The sequence below is a fragment of the Fukomys damarensis genome, unplaced genomic scaffold (genome assembly GCF_012274545.1).
Source record: "Fukomys damarensis isolate Sample0158 unplaced genomic scaffold, DMR_v1.0_HiC HiC_scaffold_4, whole genome shotgun sequence".
NCBI classification, from domain to species: domain Eukaryota; kingdom Metazoa; phylum Chordata; class Mammalia; order Rodentia; family Bathyergidae; genus Fukomys; species Fukomys damarensis.
The window spans coordinates 34,025,739-34,044,912 of NW_022900916.1; the positions used below are offsets into that span (position 1 = coordinate 34,025,739).

Genomic DNA, 19,174 nt, shown 5'->3' on the forward strand with positions numbered 1-19,174 from the left:
TACACCAGAGGACCCATTATATGCTGCTATTTATATGAAGTTCAAACATAGGCAAAATCCAATTTATCTATAATGACAGAAATCAGAATAATGATGATCTTTTAAAGAATATTTGGTTAAGAAATAATGCACAACAGGAAAGACTTTTGTCTCCCCTCCATGTTTTTGCCATAATGTAACTGTTAGTTCTGTACCAGCCCAATGTTGCAAAAGCCTTTGCCCACCATGCTTTTGCCATAAAATGTAACCTTCTGTACCCGGCCCAAAGTATCATAGTATGCTGTTCAAACAACGTAAATATTAGTAGTGATATTTCTACCTAAGGTTTCAACAATGTTAACTCCACCTCCAGGGTTTCCCACTTCTAGCTATGTCACAGGCTTAAAAAAGTTGCTCTCAACTTTCTTTCCCAACTGTATATGAACTCACTCTCACTACCACTTGGGGCTCAGAATTCAGAGTGATTAAAACTCTTCTGGGCCAGCTGGCTAATAAAAGGTTTTTTTTTTTCTCTCCACCTCTTTGAGTGGCTTTCCAATTCTGTCTTCAAATTGCTATAGCTGTAACACAGAACTGTAACACTTGGCTGTAAGGCTGAGCTGTCTCAGTTTCCTCCAAAATTTGTCAGTAGAAATGTCTTCTGGGGCATTGAAAGAGACCTATGTCAATATTCTTGCTCTGGGTCATGGTTACACTTGTGTATAGATTGGAATTCAGAGTGTACTTGAGTACATTTCCATATTCTTTCATGGAGGAGTAGTACCTTAGAAAATTACTAGCAATATACTTTTTCTTCCTGCCATTATTTAAAAAAATTGTTTTTACTTATTCACAGTGTGGTAGTTTATAATAATAAGATTTAAAGAATGCTCATGGAGTTTAAAATGTAGAAATTTCCAAATAATTGCTGTTCTTCCACAACTAATAAAAACTACCTGAGAACATAACAAACTCTATTCTTTAAGAGCAAAAGAAAAGACTGGATAGACTCAGCATTTCCAAATTCAAACTCACATAGAACCACACTTACTATAAAATGAAATTAATGGAGTTAAAAAACAAATTATCTTTTGTTTGTTTTTATTTTGTTTTATTTTTCAGCATTGGGGACTAAATTAATGGGGATGAATAAATGAGTTGTATCTCTAGGCTACTCTTTATCTTGAGACAGGGTCTCACTAAGTTGCTCAGGCTGTCCTGGAACTTGTGTTCCTCATTCCCTGGCTCCTGAGTAGCTGTGATTACAGACTTGAGCCAAGATGCTTCCACCTCTATTTTCCCATATATCTTGGTATTCTCATTAATGATATTTCAAAGAACTTTCCAGTCTCACATATTAAATAATTAATGTAAAAGAAAATATTATTGCTTAGTTTGGCATTGGTTTCTTCTGGAGCTTTGTTAGTTTTTAACCACAATAAGGAAAATGAGAGTTGTTGACTATTGTAATGGGGTCCTGAAAGTTCGAACTATAGAGATGTGCCACACTCTAAATTATATGGAATCCTTTATTATTATAGCTGACCTGCATTCCAGAGTGGTTCAAAAACTCTGAACGAAGGAAAGGCAGTTTGCAAGGAAGGTCCTTTTAAGGGTTCTTCTATTTGGGGAGGGCTCAGGGGGAGGAGGAGCACAAGTGGAATTTTACAGGAGCAGAACTTTGCTAAACTAGCAGGGGTTAGGGAAGTTTTACACAGTTTAGTTCAAACAAAGCATCACACAGTTTAAAAGGCAGTAAAGATAACACAGGTGCAGACTGCTCTACCAAAAGTTCACAAAGATAATATGTAGTTGCAGACTCACACAGGATGCAGGTGATCTATTATGTATTAACTGTGGGGACTCCCAAGAGGGGTGGAGGAGGGCAACCATCCAGAATCACTCCACTTTACACAAATGGAATCAGGTTGCCTATCACACTTTGAAATAGAAACTATTTCACTTGCAGTAGGATATACTGCTATGGTTTGGATGGGTTTGTCTTCCTTCCCCCACCAAGGGTTCACATGTTGAAACTGTTTCCACCATGGAGAGGTTAGAAGTGGTAAACTGTTGACAAGCAGAGTCTACAACAGTGGTGGTGAACCTATGGCTCCCATGCTACAGTGGGCTGTTTGTATCACCGAAAGCTTTAACAGATTTGCCATCACTGTCCTAGAGGGAGGTCACTGGAAGCACTGCCTTAGAAAGAATTAACTTAGTTGTCTTGTAACCCTAGTTAGTTCCTTCAAGGGAAGGTAGTTACAAAATGCAAGTCTGGGCACTTTCCCGGGTCTGGTTTTCCTGTTTTGCTATAAGATCTCTCCCTCTTCCATGTGTTCCTACCGCTGTGATGCGGATATGGAAATAATACAGAACCACCGTGGTAGGTCTTTGTTTCTAAGATCTCCTGATGTTTTTGCCAGGCATCAGATGTTTTGTTAAGGATATCTGTATTGCAAATGTAATTGTTCAAGCTACAAGATGTTACCACTAGATGTTTCATGTTTTGTTAATTCTGCCCTTCCATTCTGCAAACATGCTTACCCAGTACTTGACCCCCAACACCCTTCTCCATAGATTTAAGGTTGCTTCCATTTCTATTTGGGGCTCAGACTTCGGAGTGTGAACTCCTCTGGGCCGGCACTTTATTCCTCTGAGTGCAGTTCAGTTTCTCGACCTCTGGAGACCTTCAGATAGCTCTAACACTTGGCTGTAATGCTGAGCTGTCACACTTCACTATAACGTTGTAATCAGTCCTGAGTTTCTCAGAAGAGTCAAGCTAATGCTATCATCATGCCCTTCAACTTGCTATATTACCTATACTCAGGTATTTTGCTGTAACAATAGAAAACACACAAATGCACATATAAATGACTGATGTTGAGATCACAATTAATGAATGTAAGAAAACTGAAAATTGTACTATACAGAAGTCAGAGTAACAAAGTTTGTAAAGTAACAATGATAGATCAAAATAAATAGGAGTATGTATGTACGTACATGATGTAAAGGGCAAAAAGAATAGTAAACAATTTTTCTAAATTATAAGAGAAATAATTCATAGCTAATACTTAAATGAATATTACTTATTAAAGGGAAACACTGCATTTTTCCTTTAGGTATGTCCATGTTATTTCTGATAGCAAATTACATTACCAATTTAAATTTAAAAATAAGACATAAATGGGCCTGTGGCAGGACATAAACATATTTCATTGAATGCTGAATAAGCATATTTTTTCTCTTGCAGTCCCAAAGAAAAATACATGTTGAGAATATATAAAAGGGAGTGCAGAAACTACTGTAATCTGCACTGAAATGAACCTTCTAAACAAACTTCTAATAATATTAATTGGTAACACTTAATGAATAAAGTTAAGAAAGCCTACATAAAAAAATATCAGCTTAAATCTAGGTCAAAATCATCCCAGCAAAGTCATGGTGATTTTAGGTTTATTGGAAGTATTGTTTTGGTACGATTTTAACATGTTGTTTAATCCTACTTTAACATTTACAGCAGAAAAAAGGCAGCTTCCTTTTTGGATTAACAATCATTAAAAGATTTAAGTTAAATTTGTGTGTACCAGTTACTGGCACAGGTAAAAAACAGAAAAATGCAAAAACTGGAGTAGAAAAGAAGGAAAGTATATGGTGGGGAAGTGTGAAGTTCCTTTAATAACTACTCTAGATATACTCATGACATGAGTTTCACTCTACACCCTAAGTCAATGATAAACTGATACAGAAGTCAACTTGACCCTGCCAATGAAACTCACCAAAAGTAACATGAAATGTGAAAAAAGTAACCCAAGTGAGTAAAGTCCAAAAGAAATACATTTATCCAGAGCTCTGAGCTTGTACAGTATATTAGAATGACCTGCAGTAATAGTTAGTTAATGTAGATCTAACCGTTCAGCATCCAATTAATTGCAACTTGAATTCAGCTCCTAAGTATCTCCAGGAAGGATATTGTCTTCCAAAGAAAGCTTTCCTCTTTTATTTGCCTTATTCATTAGAAAATTCATATTACTTAGCACTAAATCTCACTATATAGACTTGAATCTCTTTAATACTCAATTAGTTCTGTCCACAGTTAGGAAGCAATGAAAAACAAAAACTGCTTTGCCTCTTTCTTTTCTTTTTTTTCCCAGTACCAGTTATTGACCTCAGGACCTTGAGCTTGCAAGGCAGGTGTGGGGCAACTGAGCTAAATCCCAGCCCTGATTTACCTCTTTTAAGTGACAGACCTTTACATGTCAGAAAATAGATACTAAATCTTTTGTTCTTTCACTTTTACTTCTGATATTTATTTATCATTTTCATAATGAATGCCTTTTGCTTTTCTGCTAAGACTGGCAGAAAATGACACAGTTGAAATGTAACTATATAAGTGGTTGCAGCTTTGATTGGCTCACCATTTCACTCAGTAATATGCTACGTGCAATCAATGTTTAGACATATATCATACAACACAATTTGAAAGTACAAAATTGAAAAAAAACAGAATAAAATTTATTTAATTTGCCAAAGTTATTTTGACGATTAAAAGTAATTAACATTTTAATACAAATTCAAAAAAAGTAACTGAAATATGGGGTTTGGAATCTAAATACATCACCATTCAACATTTCACAGACCTTGTAGGTCAAATGCTTTCAAAACACAGCAATATTCTTCATAATTTTGAGGGCAGGAAAAAAATCCTGTTGTGTTTCATAAAAATGCAAAAAGGTGGCCACATTTCCTTCGATGCATGAATAATGTATGATTCACAATGTTATTTGCTAGACTGTCTAATCACCAACATCTTTCAAAATGTCTATATAAGCTTTAGCTCATTAAGAACAAACATGTATCTGTATAAAAATATCACATACCTGTGACAATTCAGAATAATATTCTGCAAAATATCAATGCGCACATCAAACTGCCATAGGTGAAACAGCTTTTCTGCATTTCCCAATAATAAAAATATTGTGAAAAGAAACACAGAAGAATTATCTCAACCTCTCACATTCAGTTTTAATCTAAACATTCAAACTAAATCTCCCTTTCAAAGCAAACCACACACACACACAATTTCAATATTCAGAGGCTATTATACCCTTTATAAATAAAAGTGAAAAAAATTCAGGTGCAACTTGAGAGGCTAAATAAGAAAGTTTTAAAAGCTGAATTTCTTCTCTTAGAAATGTTTTATCTTAGAATTTCCCATGATTTATGAAAAAAAATGGTGAGGCAAAGATTACTTTATCCAAGCATAAGGTTTCAATGTAGTAAGAAGAGAAAGAAAACATAAAAGGAAAAAGTATCTCAGTTTCTCAGAAATAATTAGTAAAAACAAAATATGATTGTAAGTTACAAAGAGTAGTTATTTAGGATCAAAGCTGTAAAAATGTAAATTTTTTAAATTACCTTTTTTGTACTCTATATTTTATCTATCAGAAATACTTTAGTTACTTTCAATAAGAGGAAAAAGATATAAAACAGAAGTTAGCATATATAGTCCCCTTTTGTGGTTTTAATTTCCATGTTTTCAGTTATTCATAGTTAAGAGCAACCTAAAAATATTAAATGAAAAATTCCATAAGTAAATTTATTTTGTTACAGTGTTGTTGTGGTTTTTGTTTGCTTTTAGAGTGTTTGTTTTTCCCATGTTGACTACTGAACCCAAGGGCTTCCATGTTACATCCCACTGAGTTGCATTCCAATTCTATTTATTCTATTTTACTATTAGATATTGTTAACTACTGTAACTAATTTATAAATTAAACTTCATCATATTTATGTATGTATAGGAAACAAGTGTATAATGGGTTGGGTGCTATCTGTGGTTTTAAGTTTCTACTGATATTTGTGGAACATGATCCTGTAGATAATGGGTGACTGCTGTAACACTGTTAGATCTAAGAGACTGACTGATCTATTTTAATGTCGTCACTAAAAATGAAACTATTTTCCTTCGTGTTTTTATTCTTATCAGATAACAAAATATGTATTAGAATCCCTGCAACTTATTTTTTAAAGAAAATACTTATTTTGTATCCTGTTTATATAGAACATATATCTGAAGCACTATTCCATACCTTCACTGTAGAAGTAGTGTTAAGAATTGAGAAAGAAAACATTAAGAAGGGCAAAAACACAAGATGTTACAGGAATACAGATAGGGGTTTTGAAAACCTAAAATAGTCATACCACATTCCTTTATTCACAGTAAGAGTGCTACAAAATTTGCAAAAATCTAACATATGTAACTTATGTGACTATCACAGAATTACTCTCCATAATAAATTTTAATAGATTTGTTAACAAATCTTATTACAAAAAACAAACAAACAAACAAACAACCACAAGCCAGCCCTTCTGCAAAACAGCCTACCAAACCATTTATTTCTTTAGGAAAAAATGACAACATAGTTTAGCTACAACTATCTTTTGTTTGTTTTTGATTTTTGAGACAGGGTCTCATTATGTAGTTGAGACTGACCTGGAACTCACTGTGTAGCCCAGGCTGGTCCCAACTCACATTGATCCTCCTGCCTCAGCCTCCCAAGTGCTGGGATTACAGACGTGTGCCACCACGCCTGGCCTACAACTATCTTTTAAAAACGCTCATATATCTGAACTACTACAAAGGACAAGTCCTTAACAACTTGATAGACTAATCTCACGGTAACATTTTTCCAGAATCAGTGGATGATACAAAGTGGGCTATATTCAGTTATATATTCCGTTTCTGGATATATAACTGCTGGGAGGGGTGGAGCATTTTCTCCATACTAAGCACAGAAATAAAGTCAACTTAATTAAAAGCCATAGAACTTGAATACCTCAAATCCAATAAAATGAAGTCATACAAAATAATTTTTCTTGATATCCTGTATCATCAGACTTTTTTCTCCTTTTCCATCTTTACAACCATTGGAAACTTCAGGTATAGTCCCAAACTTCTTGTAAATCTAAATGTAACACCCTCCTTGTTTATGCAAAATGAAGTCTATTTTTTATGTTGACTATCCTGAGTATATCCTCCAACACACATTCCTGCAGAACATATTACCATTCACATGAGTACTTCTCCTATGCTTTGAACATATTTGTCTTCTTTTTCACTTACCATTTGCTCTGGCCAGGTCATTCTCCTCTCTCTATACATAAGGCTTCCCCTATCATTTCATTTTTAGGTCTAATCAAATACCATGTTCTCAAAAAGACTTTTCTATTCATTTTTTTTTCCCAAAACAGTGTCTGTCTCCAGTCACTATCAAATTTCTGACTCAGCTAGGTATTTAGCTCAGTGGTGTCGAGCCTTCCTCACAAGCACAAAGGCCTGAGTTTAATCCCTGATACCAAAAACATTAATTAATAAATAAATTTTGGACTCGACTCTGTCGTTCTTCAAAAAACTATCACTTCTAAATAGTGTTCCCTGATACTGTTTTCTACACATACCACTGTCCTGATTTACTGTCTGAGTCTTTCACTAAACTTCATGAGGTCAGAGGTTTGTTAATTACTAGATCAAGACTAGGAACAAAGCACTCGATGAATTTTTGGGAATAAATGAATTGTCCTTTTTTAAAATTATAATAGTGAATTTTATATGCCAGTATTGACAACATGTGATATTGTAAGTAGTATAATTAGACAAAAATATAAATTTTAATTATAAGTATTAGCTTTATTTTTATTAATATAACATTCATCTTGGGGAACTAGTATATATGGATGGATTATGCAGCAATGAAAGCTTCCAGAAGCAATTATGCCACTAACGTTAATCGGTGGTTTTTGGAGACTTATTGCTCCAAGACTGGTTTCAGCTTCTTCCTGTTCTCCAAACTAATTTCAAGTCATTTCCATGGCCAGGCCGGGAGTTACTTTGAAATGGTTCCCTACCTTGCTGAAAACTAAGTTTCTAGATCTGTGAATAATAATTTTTACAAGTCATTCTTCTCTCTAATGTTGTGTTTCAGTTGTGCTTTTTTTTTTTTTTTAATGCTGCTTGTCTTAAGAAAAGCATACCAATCAGAGGAGATACCGACCCATCACCTTTTAAAAGCCCAAGCTGCCAAGTGTTGTATCTTCACAAAAGATCTCTTAGGTACTAGCACACTTTGCTGACCATGAAATATTTCATTTTTTTGCTCACTCTAGGACTTGATACTTGATGTTAATGAAGTATTATTAATAATAAATAATGAAAAAGATTCATAGTCTTGATGTTCAGCATTCAAGTTATCATCAGTATATATGCTTGCATCAGCAACATTTTTATAACTTTAAATGCCCTCATCATGCACATATCCTCTTTTCTCAGCAAAGTTACCCCAAGGGTGCAAACAACCAGTCTTTAACTATCTCATAGGAAGCTTGCTTCAAATATGAAAGTGCTTATTATTCTGAAGAGCCAAATGCTCTTAAAAACTACTTAAGCAAAGAAGCAAAAGAAACAATATGTTACATTTGTCACTTGAACTTTTAAATCTCAAAATGTCAGGATTTTGGATTCCCTAAGTAATATTAAAAAATCATTTTCCAGTCACCAAATCATAAAAATTAAAAGGTAGAAAGCAACATTCAAACCAGTGAAGGCTTTGCTTCACATTATCAGGAAAACTAAGACTCATAGTTATTCATGAACTTCAAAAATGAGAAAAGTGTTCACTTCTAACCACCCCACAAGTGAATTTCACTTACTATAGTAATTCACAAGTTTGTTCTAATTATGGAAGTACAGGGAAGATGAAGTTAAAAGTCTGCACTCTGATCTAATAAGGATGATATCTTTATAAGACAAGGAAGAGGTGTTGCAGCTGTCCTGCTCTACTTAAGCAGAGAAGCATCGTAATAGGACACAGTGATAGGGCTCCCTTGGGTTCTTTGTGTTCTAATCTTTGTTTCTTGTCATAACTAACAACAACCTGGAATTCTGTTTCTAAAGCGAAAATGGACTCCATTAAATCCCTCTACATTTCTTGGATGATTTCACCTATATAATGGAGACCTTGGCAATTATGAGGTGATAGGTACAATAGACTCAAGGACTTGGTTTTGTTTTCACTTAGCAACACTCCCACCAAAACACCTTATTGGCCCAAAAGGGTTGGGAGTTAAGAGTATTACTGCATATTTTAGATGCTGCAAGCATTTAAGACTTTTAAAGACATAAGTTACATTCTCACCTATGTTTTGCTATATGAAGAACTGTACTAACAAACTGAAGGCATAGGATGTCATTAAGTTGTAGGAGTTCATACAATAAAGAATCATGAGAAATTAATGGAAAAACAAAGAGAAAATAAATTCTTACTTCATACCTTACAATTCCCACAAAGAACAACTGCAAAGTAAATTTCCTGAAATAACATTATGTATTGATCAAATAAAAGAATCGCTGTGTTAAAACTATGGTTGATAACTCAATAAAATGTATTTTGTTGCCAAAGGTTTATTTATAGTTAGATTATGGTTAATAATTACTGTATTGTACTTATTTAAAAGTAATACTTGTTTTTGAAAGATACCTAAATGTACATCAAATATACAGAAAAGAAAGAAAATATGCCATTCAAATTTCAAAATTGACATGTCTTCGTTTTTCCCAAATTGAAGATCCACTAAATAAATTTCATTTATTAGAATAATATGCCCATTTTTTAAAGGTTTCCACTGGAAAGTGAAAAACAGCAAACATGTTGGTGGGCAAAAAAGGCACTAGACATATTTTGGGCAAAGTATGTTAGGGTATTATGTCTATATTTTGGGGAAAGTATTTTAGAATTTACCTGGTCGTGGTTAGCAACATATTTGTTTCAGCCTGTTTTGTTCATTTAGATCCTCATGCAAAAAAACTGATTAGATGACCTCTTATCACAAGTGTTGATTAAGGATTTAATAGCATGCAGTGTCTTGGTAGTCTAAAGGTAAAACAAGCCAGCTAATACTATACTCCATCTTTTTAAGACAGGAGATTGGCCAGAAAGAAAACAGTAAGGAAAAACATTAAATAAACAAGTAAAAGGGCCAGCAGAGTTAATGAGGAATGGAGAGACAGGAAGTCAGTATGCTGCCTTCAACATTCTATGAAAGTGCCTAGTAATGAAACAGCAGCAATAATGAGGGCAGTATAAACATAAGTTTGCATGATTACCATCACTGAGGCCCTTGTAGAATAATTTTATGAAGACAGTACAGACTTCTGCTAGGAATACATTACACTGTGTAAATGGAATCTTTTCTGTATTGTAAGAAGGGTGGTTCAGTTTTCAATATAAAAAACCCAGTAGGCTGAAAAGAATGCACTATGAGCTGAGCAAAAATTATGAAAAGTTATTTTAATAAATAAAGTATTGAAAATCATATGAAAAGCTGCAGGAAGTCAGAGTACCACTGATGCTAGACATAGGAGAAAAATAGCAAAGGAAAATGTTTCTCTCTTCCAGTAAAATAATATATATATGAGTTCACTAAGACAAGTAAACAATGACATATGCTTAAATGGGTATTGTGATAAAAGCCAATTTGTGATAAGTTCTTTCCGCACATTTTAATTATGTTCTAAGTTATAAATGAAAAATTGTTTTAATCAATTAGAAGTTTGGCTAACTGACATGGGAAAATAATACGAGTCACTTGCTACAAGTGGAAACACACTCAAGAATAGCATTAGGAGGAAAATCACTAATAGGTAACAGGAAATGTAATTTCACTCACACACACACACACACACACACACACACAAATGACTTCAGGAGAGGTTGTACTGAATTGAATTCTCCCACAAAGCATAAGAGATTCCACTGACTCACATACTTTTTTTTTTTTTTTTTTTAAACCAAGGCTAGAACTCAGGAATTGGAGCTTGCAAGGCAGGCTTCAGAAACACTGAACTAAATCCCCAGCCCTGAGGTGTTCAATTTTGCAACCTGTGTAGCCACCAAGTGTGCACTCTGTAGACAAGGATATAATCTTTCTCTTTAGTTTCCTTAGGAAATAGAGGACTCTGATCACAAATAACTGATTTGTGAAACTCAAGTGAAAAGAGCTTAGACTGGAACCAAGATGCTCTGTAGTTTTTATTTTTAATTTCGTATCTACTTTCTCATACAGTTCCATTTTCCTACACTGCCTCTCACACTATACCATACTGTCTTTTAAATAACAGAATACTAAATGACAGTCACTTTGAACTAGCATGATATTAAAGCAATGTGTACTACCAAGGATGGAAGACATAGCTACACAATTATATTTTATTAATCTTTCAAAAATATGAGAAATTATTTCTAAATCATAGTTAGTCCAGAACTAACTTATAGAAAAAAAAGTATACATCATAAATATTTAAAATATATGTGGAATATAAATAACTGAATTACTGAAGGAAAAATGAGAAATTTTAAATGATAATAGAAATAATATAGACTATTATGATAATTCAACTTGATTTTTCTTTCTTTCTTGTACCTCGGATTGAACTCAGGACCTTGCATTACTGAGCACCTCAAATTCATTCTTATAATTTCAAGAATTAAACTCCTAAACTTAAGGAATAATACATCAAACACTCAAAAATGTTTAAGTATAAAAAATAAAATTAAAGCTGGGTGTGGTGGCATACATCTATAATCCCAGCACTCTGGAGGCTGAGGCAGGAGGATCACTGTGATTTTGAGACCAGCCTGGGCTACACAGTGAGTTCCAAGTCAGCCTCAACTACATAGTGAGACCCTGTCTCAAAAAAAAAAAAAAATTAAATTAAATTTAAAAAACTATAAAATCTAAGCAATTTGAAATTCCACAGCATGTTCTGAGGTTTCAGTTGAAACTGTTTAATGTTTGAGATGTAAAGTTGCAATTTGTGTCAAGGGCTATTTATACTCTAAAATGGTCACTTGCTTATCACAGAATTAACTTACTTCACATATCACATAATATTCTTGCTACTTCCATTAAAAGAGACATAAAAAAGAATGACTGATAAACTACATCATATGAAAAAGCTTCTCTAGTTCTAATCAATAATAATTTAAATTCTGGATTAGACACCAAATAAGTAAGATGAGTGGGAATATTATCAAGCCTGAAAACAACCTGCTAGCAAAGCAGTACATGTTATGCTAAAAAAATTAAAGAACCACAGTACATTAAAATACCAGTCTTCTCTATGAAATATAACCTAAGTGTGAAATAAGTACTAAGACACATTTTTCTGCTTCATATTAGTTTTAAAAAAACTCTTGAAAAGTGATTGACACTGCTAAATAGCCCACATTGGGTTTCTTCTATACTTGAAACAATCCAAGTACAAGGACTCCATCTATAGCAGTGGTGCCAAACCTATGGCACAAGTTCCATAGTGGGTTGTTTTATTATTGAAAACTCTAAAAGCTTCCCCATCACTGATCCATTGTATAAGATAGCAGTAAATTATGTCATAAAATCCAGGTTAGAAGACAACTATAATGATTATGGTATTTTTCCTGAACATTAACAATGCTAAGTGGAAATCAATTATAATTACAGAGACAATGAATATTAAACTAATTAGCAAAGTCAACTGATATACAGGAATAGTATTTAATACAGAAATTCAATATTATAATATATATACTATGTAGTATATATATAATATCAACTATACCAAGAAAAGCCATTTTAAGAAAAGCAATTTTAAGTCTCTTAATGCCATGATTCTCAAATCTATTTGCTTGCTGCAAATATTTGTCAAAGCAGATATTTTTAAAGGTTAAAAATACTTCTTCAAAACTCTATCTTTATGGAAGTATAATTTTTTATTTTAATCTATATATTGGTTTTTACTTTTAAATGTAACTAGAGAAACTCACGTAATGCCTACCTAAATAAGAGATTTTAATTTAAATAGTTATAATGGTATAAATTTACTAAGTTTTGTTTAATGGGAAAGTGGAAAAATTCCAGTTAAACTGCCAAATGTTTTGGAAAAGTACACATAGTATTATCTCTGACTAATTCTGTACTCTTTGCTTAATTGCTATTCCAAATTCTTCCAGTATTATAGAAGATCTTTTAGGAAGCTGAGGTGTTATTCTTAGATATGATCTAATTTATAAGTAAACTCACATATTTTGTTCCATTAAATGAAAATATAGCAAAATGTATAATGGTTCCTGCGATGATTACGCCTAATTGTCAATTTCACCAGATTTAGAGGCTACTGGAGACATGAATGGATCGTGAAGGTGCCTTTCTGAGAGTGCTGCTAGGAGGTGAGGCCCAGGTAGAGGCAGGTTACTGGGGGTTAGGGGTATGCCTCTGAAAGGCATGTCTTTTGCTGGCACACTCCCTCTGAGCTCTGCTTCCTGGGTGCCATGAAGTAAGTAAGTTTGATCTCCCACACCATTCTATCAGGATGTTCCTGACTTGGTGTTAGCTGACCATAGAATGAATCTTCTGAAACTGGGAGCCAAATTATACATCTCTTCCTTTAAATTGTGCGTGTTGGGTATTGTGTTCCAGCAGAAGAAAAGCTGAACAATATAGATCTTTAGAGAGAACACACACAATTAATATTATACTAGATATCTGAATCTTAAAAGTTCCTTTTAAAATTGTGTGTGTGTATATATATATAATATATATGACAAATAAACAGGAAGTAAGGAGATGTTCAAATATTTCCACAAATTACTTTTCCCGCTGTATCAAAAATATCTTAATAATGTTCTAATTTGTTTCATTTATACTGTAAGTTTCTTTTAGTTCAATGAAAAAACAGTTTTTGGTTATTTTCTGTTTGTTGTAAGAGGAAATTTTTTTTGTCTGTGTCTTGTACTCTGAATGACTACACAGCATATAACTATTGCTATTCTCTTATTGTTAGGAAATTTTGTTTTTTTTCATAAAATAAAAAATTATTTTAAAAGAACTAGCTGCAGGCTAGAATTCTCCAATAGGGTATAGTTTGCCAACTTCGGAAACAGATCAAAGAGAGGAGAGGAAGGAAGGGAAGAAGCAGTGAGAAGGACAGGACTTGAGGGTAGGAAAGAAAAAAAATCAAAGCATATTTAAGAACCCTGAGAACAAGTAGTTGTTCCTGAGGCTGACATTATCTGTTCTACTGACCAACTCTGTCAGGCCCTAGAAAAGGAACAAAGTGGTTTTAGAATTTGTTTTTTGTTTGTTTGTGTTTTATGACGTTTTAATGCTGACTGAAATTTTGGCAGCATTGGTACATCAACATAAATAATGAAAATATTGATCTTCAGTAAGTACCTCAAGAAGACTGACTTACCTTAGCAATGGATGAAATATCACAGTAATATTTCTGGCTCCAGGTTTGCAAACAAATTTTGTTCCTCCACCTTCAATTAAGTTGTCATCAGGACCCCCTTATAGAGAAAAAAGATAAATGTAGCTCATTGGAACATTTTACAAATACATAAACTAAGCCTATCTGCGTGACTGTTACACTGTCAGAAGGATGATTTGAAAACAAATTGTCTTCAATATCCAAAAATTATTTTAAATAGCTTGATCCAGTCTTTCTCACTTGATTAAACTATGAATTACAATGTTCACTTGGGAATTAGAAGATGAAAAGAAGCCTAGTAAGAATAAATAACATCCTAAAATGAAGAGCACAGGTTCATAACTCAATAAAAATTAAAATTTTAATCTCTAGTCACCAGTCTCTAGCCGAGACAGTAAGTAATATGAAACTTTAGAGAAAAAGTAAGTGTCATTCAAAGTTGTCTGCTGTTGTAAAGACTGGAGCAGAGCCTCACATAAATCTACATGACCATATTTCAACAAACTAAAGACCCTACTGACTGTATTTTATATACCACTAAAAAAAATCCTGTTAACTATACAATTGCTTTTTAAAAATCTTTATTTTTTCAGATCGGGAAGCTTTTTGTGCTTTTTCAATGAACAGAGGTTTACCATACATCTGTGATGCACATTCAATAAGGAAATGAAAGAAATATAAATTCATCATACCACACTTAAAACTCTATAATCATCTAACTCTTCTGAAAGACTCTGATTCAGAGTAGTCAATGTTCTTATTTTCTAAACTGTCATCTTATGTCATGATAAATGAGAGTATCTTAAAGAAGTGTTACACACTGCATCGAGTAATTTATTCCAAGTTGCTGATACCCATTCTGTAAAAGTATAAAGCTGGTATATCTTTGACACTGTTAGAAGATTTAAACAGCCGATGATCCCATATCAGCCAGGACTTATATTCCTTCCATTGGAGGGTTATAATGCAAAAGGCTCACTCATAATGAATTAACAGCATTCACTAGGACTATTTTCCAAAGGTAGACAGCGATTTAGGGGCCACTCATTTAAGATACATCCTAATTTCATAGGTTAGAGTGTGAAAGATGTACGTAATCTTGGATTTGGGGAGAGATGCTTCAACTACTACCCCAATTACATTTCTCTTCACTAAATGAAAATCAATTAAGTGAAGTAATCTTTTGAGACAAAAAAGGTGGGCATGCCTGACTTGGCAAGCCACTTGCTCCACTTAGGATAGAAGAATGCCTTCAGCTAGTAAGTGCTGTCTAGTGTGAGTTGAACTATAGGGCTGGCACTGTAGCTTGGTTGTAGAGTGTTTGCCTAGAACAACTAAGGCCCTGGGTTCAATCCCCAGTATCACTGATAATAATAATAACAAGAATAAGAACAAGTAGTTTTAGTAGGAGGAGGAGGAGAAAGAGGAGTTCAGATATAAAGATACCGCTTTTTAAGAAAAGGAACTACTCCAGTACCATTTCAAAATGGGTGAATACATCTTTTAACTTTGATGTTCAATTTGAAAGCCCATTTGACTCTCAAACTTATGTTCTTTAACCTAGCTAATACCAATATAAAAATGTTATTTGACTTTCCTTCTACTATGTTATTTGTTAATAGTTTAAGATCTCTAGCAGGAAACACTGGCTATTACTTTGGAGATATCTTTTACACTTAAAAATTTTCATTTATTTCATCTAAATTAAATTTTTTCTGATTATAGTTCCTTGCATGATACCAATTACCAACAAATCTTATTGATTTATTATCTATCATAATAGTCTCTGATGGATAAGGAGATTGACATGAAGCTTCAGAAATGAATACCCTGGATCATGCAAACTTCCCAGGAAAATCAGTCTAAATAAATACCACCAGGATTAGTTTTTTTTCTATCAACTAATCACTACATAATTTTTCTTAATTATAATAGCTGGATATGGTAGTGCATGGCTCAAACCCCAGCATTCAGAAGGCTAAGGCAAGAGGACTGCTAAGAGTTCAAGACCAGCCTGGACTATATAGTGAGACTGTGTCTCAAATACATATGTAGAGAGCCCTAAAATGTTTAATCTAAAATATGCTTTAGATATAAAATTTTATATATGTAAATATTTTTATATAAAATATTTGATATATGATCGCATTCACAGCTCTTAATCCAAAATCATGACCTGTTTCTCATTTGAAAAAATTCATCCTGTAATACCATTTTAGAGATGTTAATGTCCTGCTAAATGTTACAGTTAAAAGAAAAGCAAAATGAAAACATCAAGACTAACAGAGACTGGGTGTGTAACTCAGTGACAAAGCACTTACTTAGCAAGGAAAGGTCCTAGATTCATTCACTTCACAGTACTCTCTCCCCACCCTCCAAAAATCCAGCGCAAACATTATTCCTTTAATAAAAATCATCGCAACAGGTCACACAGTATGGTTATAAACCAAAAAAACAAACCCAGAACAAATATATCTTCTTTATCAACATAAAATCTAATCAGAATTGAATTGCCAAGGACATGTGTATTGAAGAAACTAGGTTATATTCTGAAAACCAAGAGCAGCCTAAGTAATTTCCTATGAGGTAAATACAAAAAATAATGCCTTATTTTACTTAATGCTAACATATCTTTATGAGACATATATAAGGTAGAATAAATGAATATCAATGGTTTCTGAATATTTTAGTGTCTTTGATATTAGATGTTCAGTAATTCAATTGGGACTTGATCAGTCTCACTCCAGACAAGCTACTGGTCTCTACACACACATTGAAAGCATAGTTTGCATGTCCACATGTTGCCTTGGCCAGACAGAGGACTCCCATTTGCCTGTCTCTCTATGCCTACCAAACCTTTAGACCCCACGTCTCCCCTCTCAAAGCCCACATTTCTTTTAACAGAAACTTTATCTAAAACAATCTATATGAACCTTAAAGTAGATCACTTTCATTATTGTTATATGGTTTTTAATTTTCACTTAGCTTTTCCGGTGAGGAAGGTAAGTCACTTGAAAGTGGCTATATATAAGCAGACATTTGCAGAATGCATGAAAAAACAGAGACTTAAATGGTTAAAATGTTGTTAGAATTAGATGAGAAAGAACATGTGAAAGGCCTTCGCAAACTGTCAAAAGCCTAACAAGGGTAAGCAACTCTTCCCAACCCCTAAAAGTGGTAGGTATGCTCATTTGTTGATGATAATATAAGGAATAAAGATAGATTTTAAAAAACGCATGATACAATACCAAAAAAAAAAGCACCAGAGTCACTAGAAATATCAGTTATAGAAAGATTTTGCTAGTAAAATAGAGATTTGAAAATATTACTACCATTGTTTGTAAACCTCTGCCAGCTATATTAAGATGCCTTGCTAATTGACACAGTGGGTTTGAGCAAAAATAAAAGTAAAATATGGAGAGAAATTCTTTTTAAAAAGACTCTTCCCTACCTCAATCCCTCACCAAAAGTCAACAACAGGAACTTCATATTCATTTCCATTTTATCAAGTGTCAGCTATGTTACATTTGATGTGATTTCTGCTTTGCCAATCAGAAGTTCAAATCTAACTTACAAAATGCTACGTTATGAATATATCCCCTAAAAAAAATGTGTTGGAAACTTAATCTTACATTAAATGGTGTTGGAAGGAAAGGACCTATGCCGTGGCCTCATGAATGGATTAAAGCCATCATCAGAGGAGTGAGTTGGTTATAAAAGGCCAAATGTGAACTCCTTTCTCTCACTCTTTTGGCCCTCCTACCATGGGATGATGCTACTCCTTACTGCTGGATCTTGGGCTTCCTACCTCTCCACTCATAAGCCAAGAATTTTTTATTCATTACAGACTATGAAGACTGAGATATTGTGTTACAGCAGTACAAAATGGCTAAGATAGTAAATTATCAATAAAGAGCACCAGCCAATGAAAATACACTCGAAAATAAAGTTATCATGACCAAAAGTCAAGGCCATGGCTCAAACACTGTGAGATATTCTCTGGTGTTTTCATTGTTCTGGCTGAGAAACAAAACTCACCTTTCCTCACATGCCTTTCTATCTATCATCAAGTAACCCGAGAGCCGCTATCATGAACATTAAGGAGCATGTTCTCAATCCTGAGAAGAGCACTGACTGGATCGGCACATCTCTCTCTACCACCCATTATATTTATAGTCTAATCTCAGCCAGGAGAAGACAGCTGCCAGGCACCAGACATAATGCTGAATAATGCTGGATGGTTGGAATGAAAGGAAGACTAACAATGGCATTTCAAGTAGAATATATAGTGTGAATGGAGAAAAAAATGTCCCAGTCATATATCCTGTTTTTTTAAACAATGAATCATTTGACAGGCTCTCCCAGATTACCAGCAACAAGCACTAAGGCCACCTGATGACTGTGGGTTGCAGGCTAATGCCTTCCTTCAGAATTCATTTATTTTTAAGACATTAGCATCTACATTTATTTAATCCTTGATTCTATTCAACTAGGGTTTGTTGTTGCTGATAACTAACACAATCAACTTAATAGAAACAGAAACAGAAAACCAATGTATCAGAAATAAATGGGAAGAAATGTTCTCACTGAAATGATTCTGCTACAGTAGAAAAATCAATAGGATTTTGTGGTCGTAGATTTGGTATTATTAGTAGTATAAGTGTGGTAAAGTTATTTAAATTCTCTAAGCTTCAGCTGTCCCAATTACATAAGGATTTGCAATAAACTCTCAAAGACTTGAGGTGATGTTTAAGTAAAATAACACACACAAGGGTATTCAGTATGGTGTTCAATATGCAGAAAATATAAAATAAATACTTGTTACTCTTCTTCAGAAATATCAATTAAGGATCTCAATGATTGTATCCCCCACAAACACACACACCATCACAG

The 19,174-nt window shown here is 33.8% G+C and overlaps 1 protein-coding gene across 2 annotated transcripts in view; it reads right to left on the reverse strand.

The window, feature by feature from the left end:
• Window positions 1–19,174, reverse strand: part of Exoc4 (exocyst complex component 4) — a 741,153-nt gene that overhangs the window by 395,185 nt on the left and 326,794 nt on the right. For both annotated transcript variants that reach the window (XM_010611733.3, XM_033757669.1), the window contains exon 10: window positions 14,264–14,360. In XM_010611733.3, coding sequence (XP_010610035.1) covers window positions 14,264–14,360 — 97 coding nt within the window. The remainder of the gene's footprint in view (window positions 1–14,263; window positions 14,361–19,174) is intronic.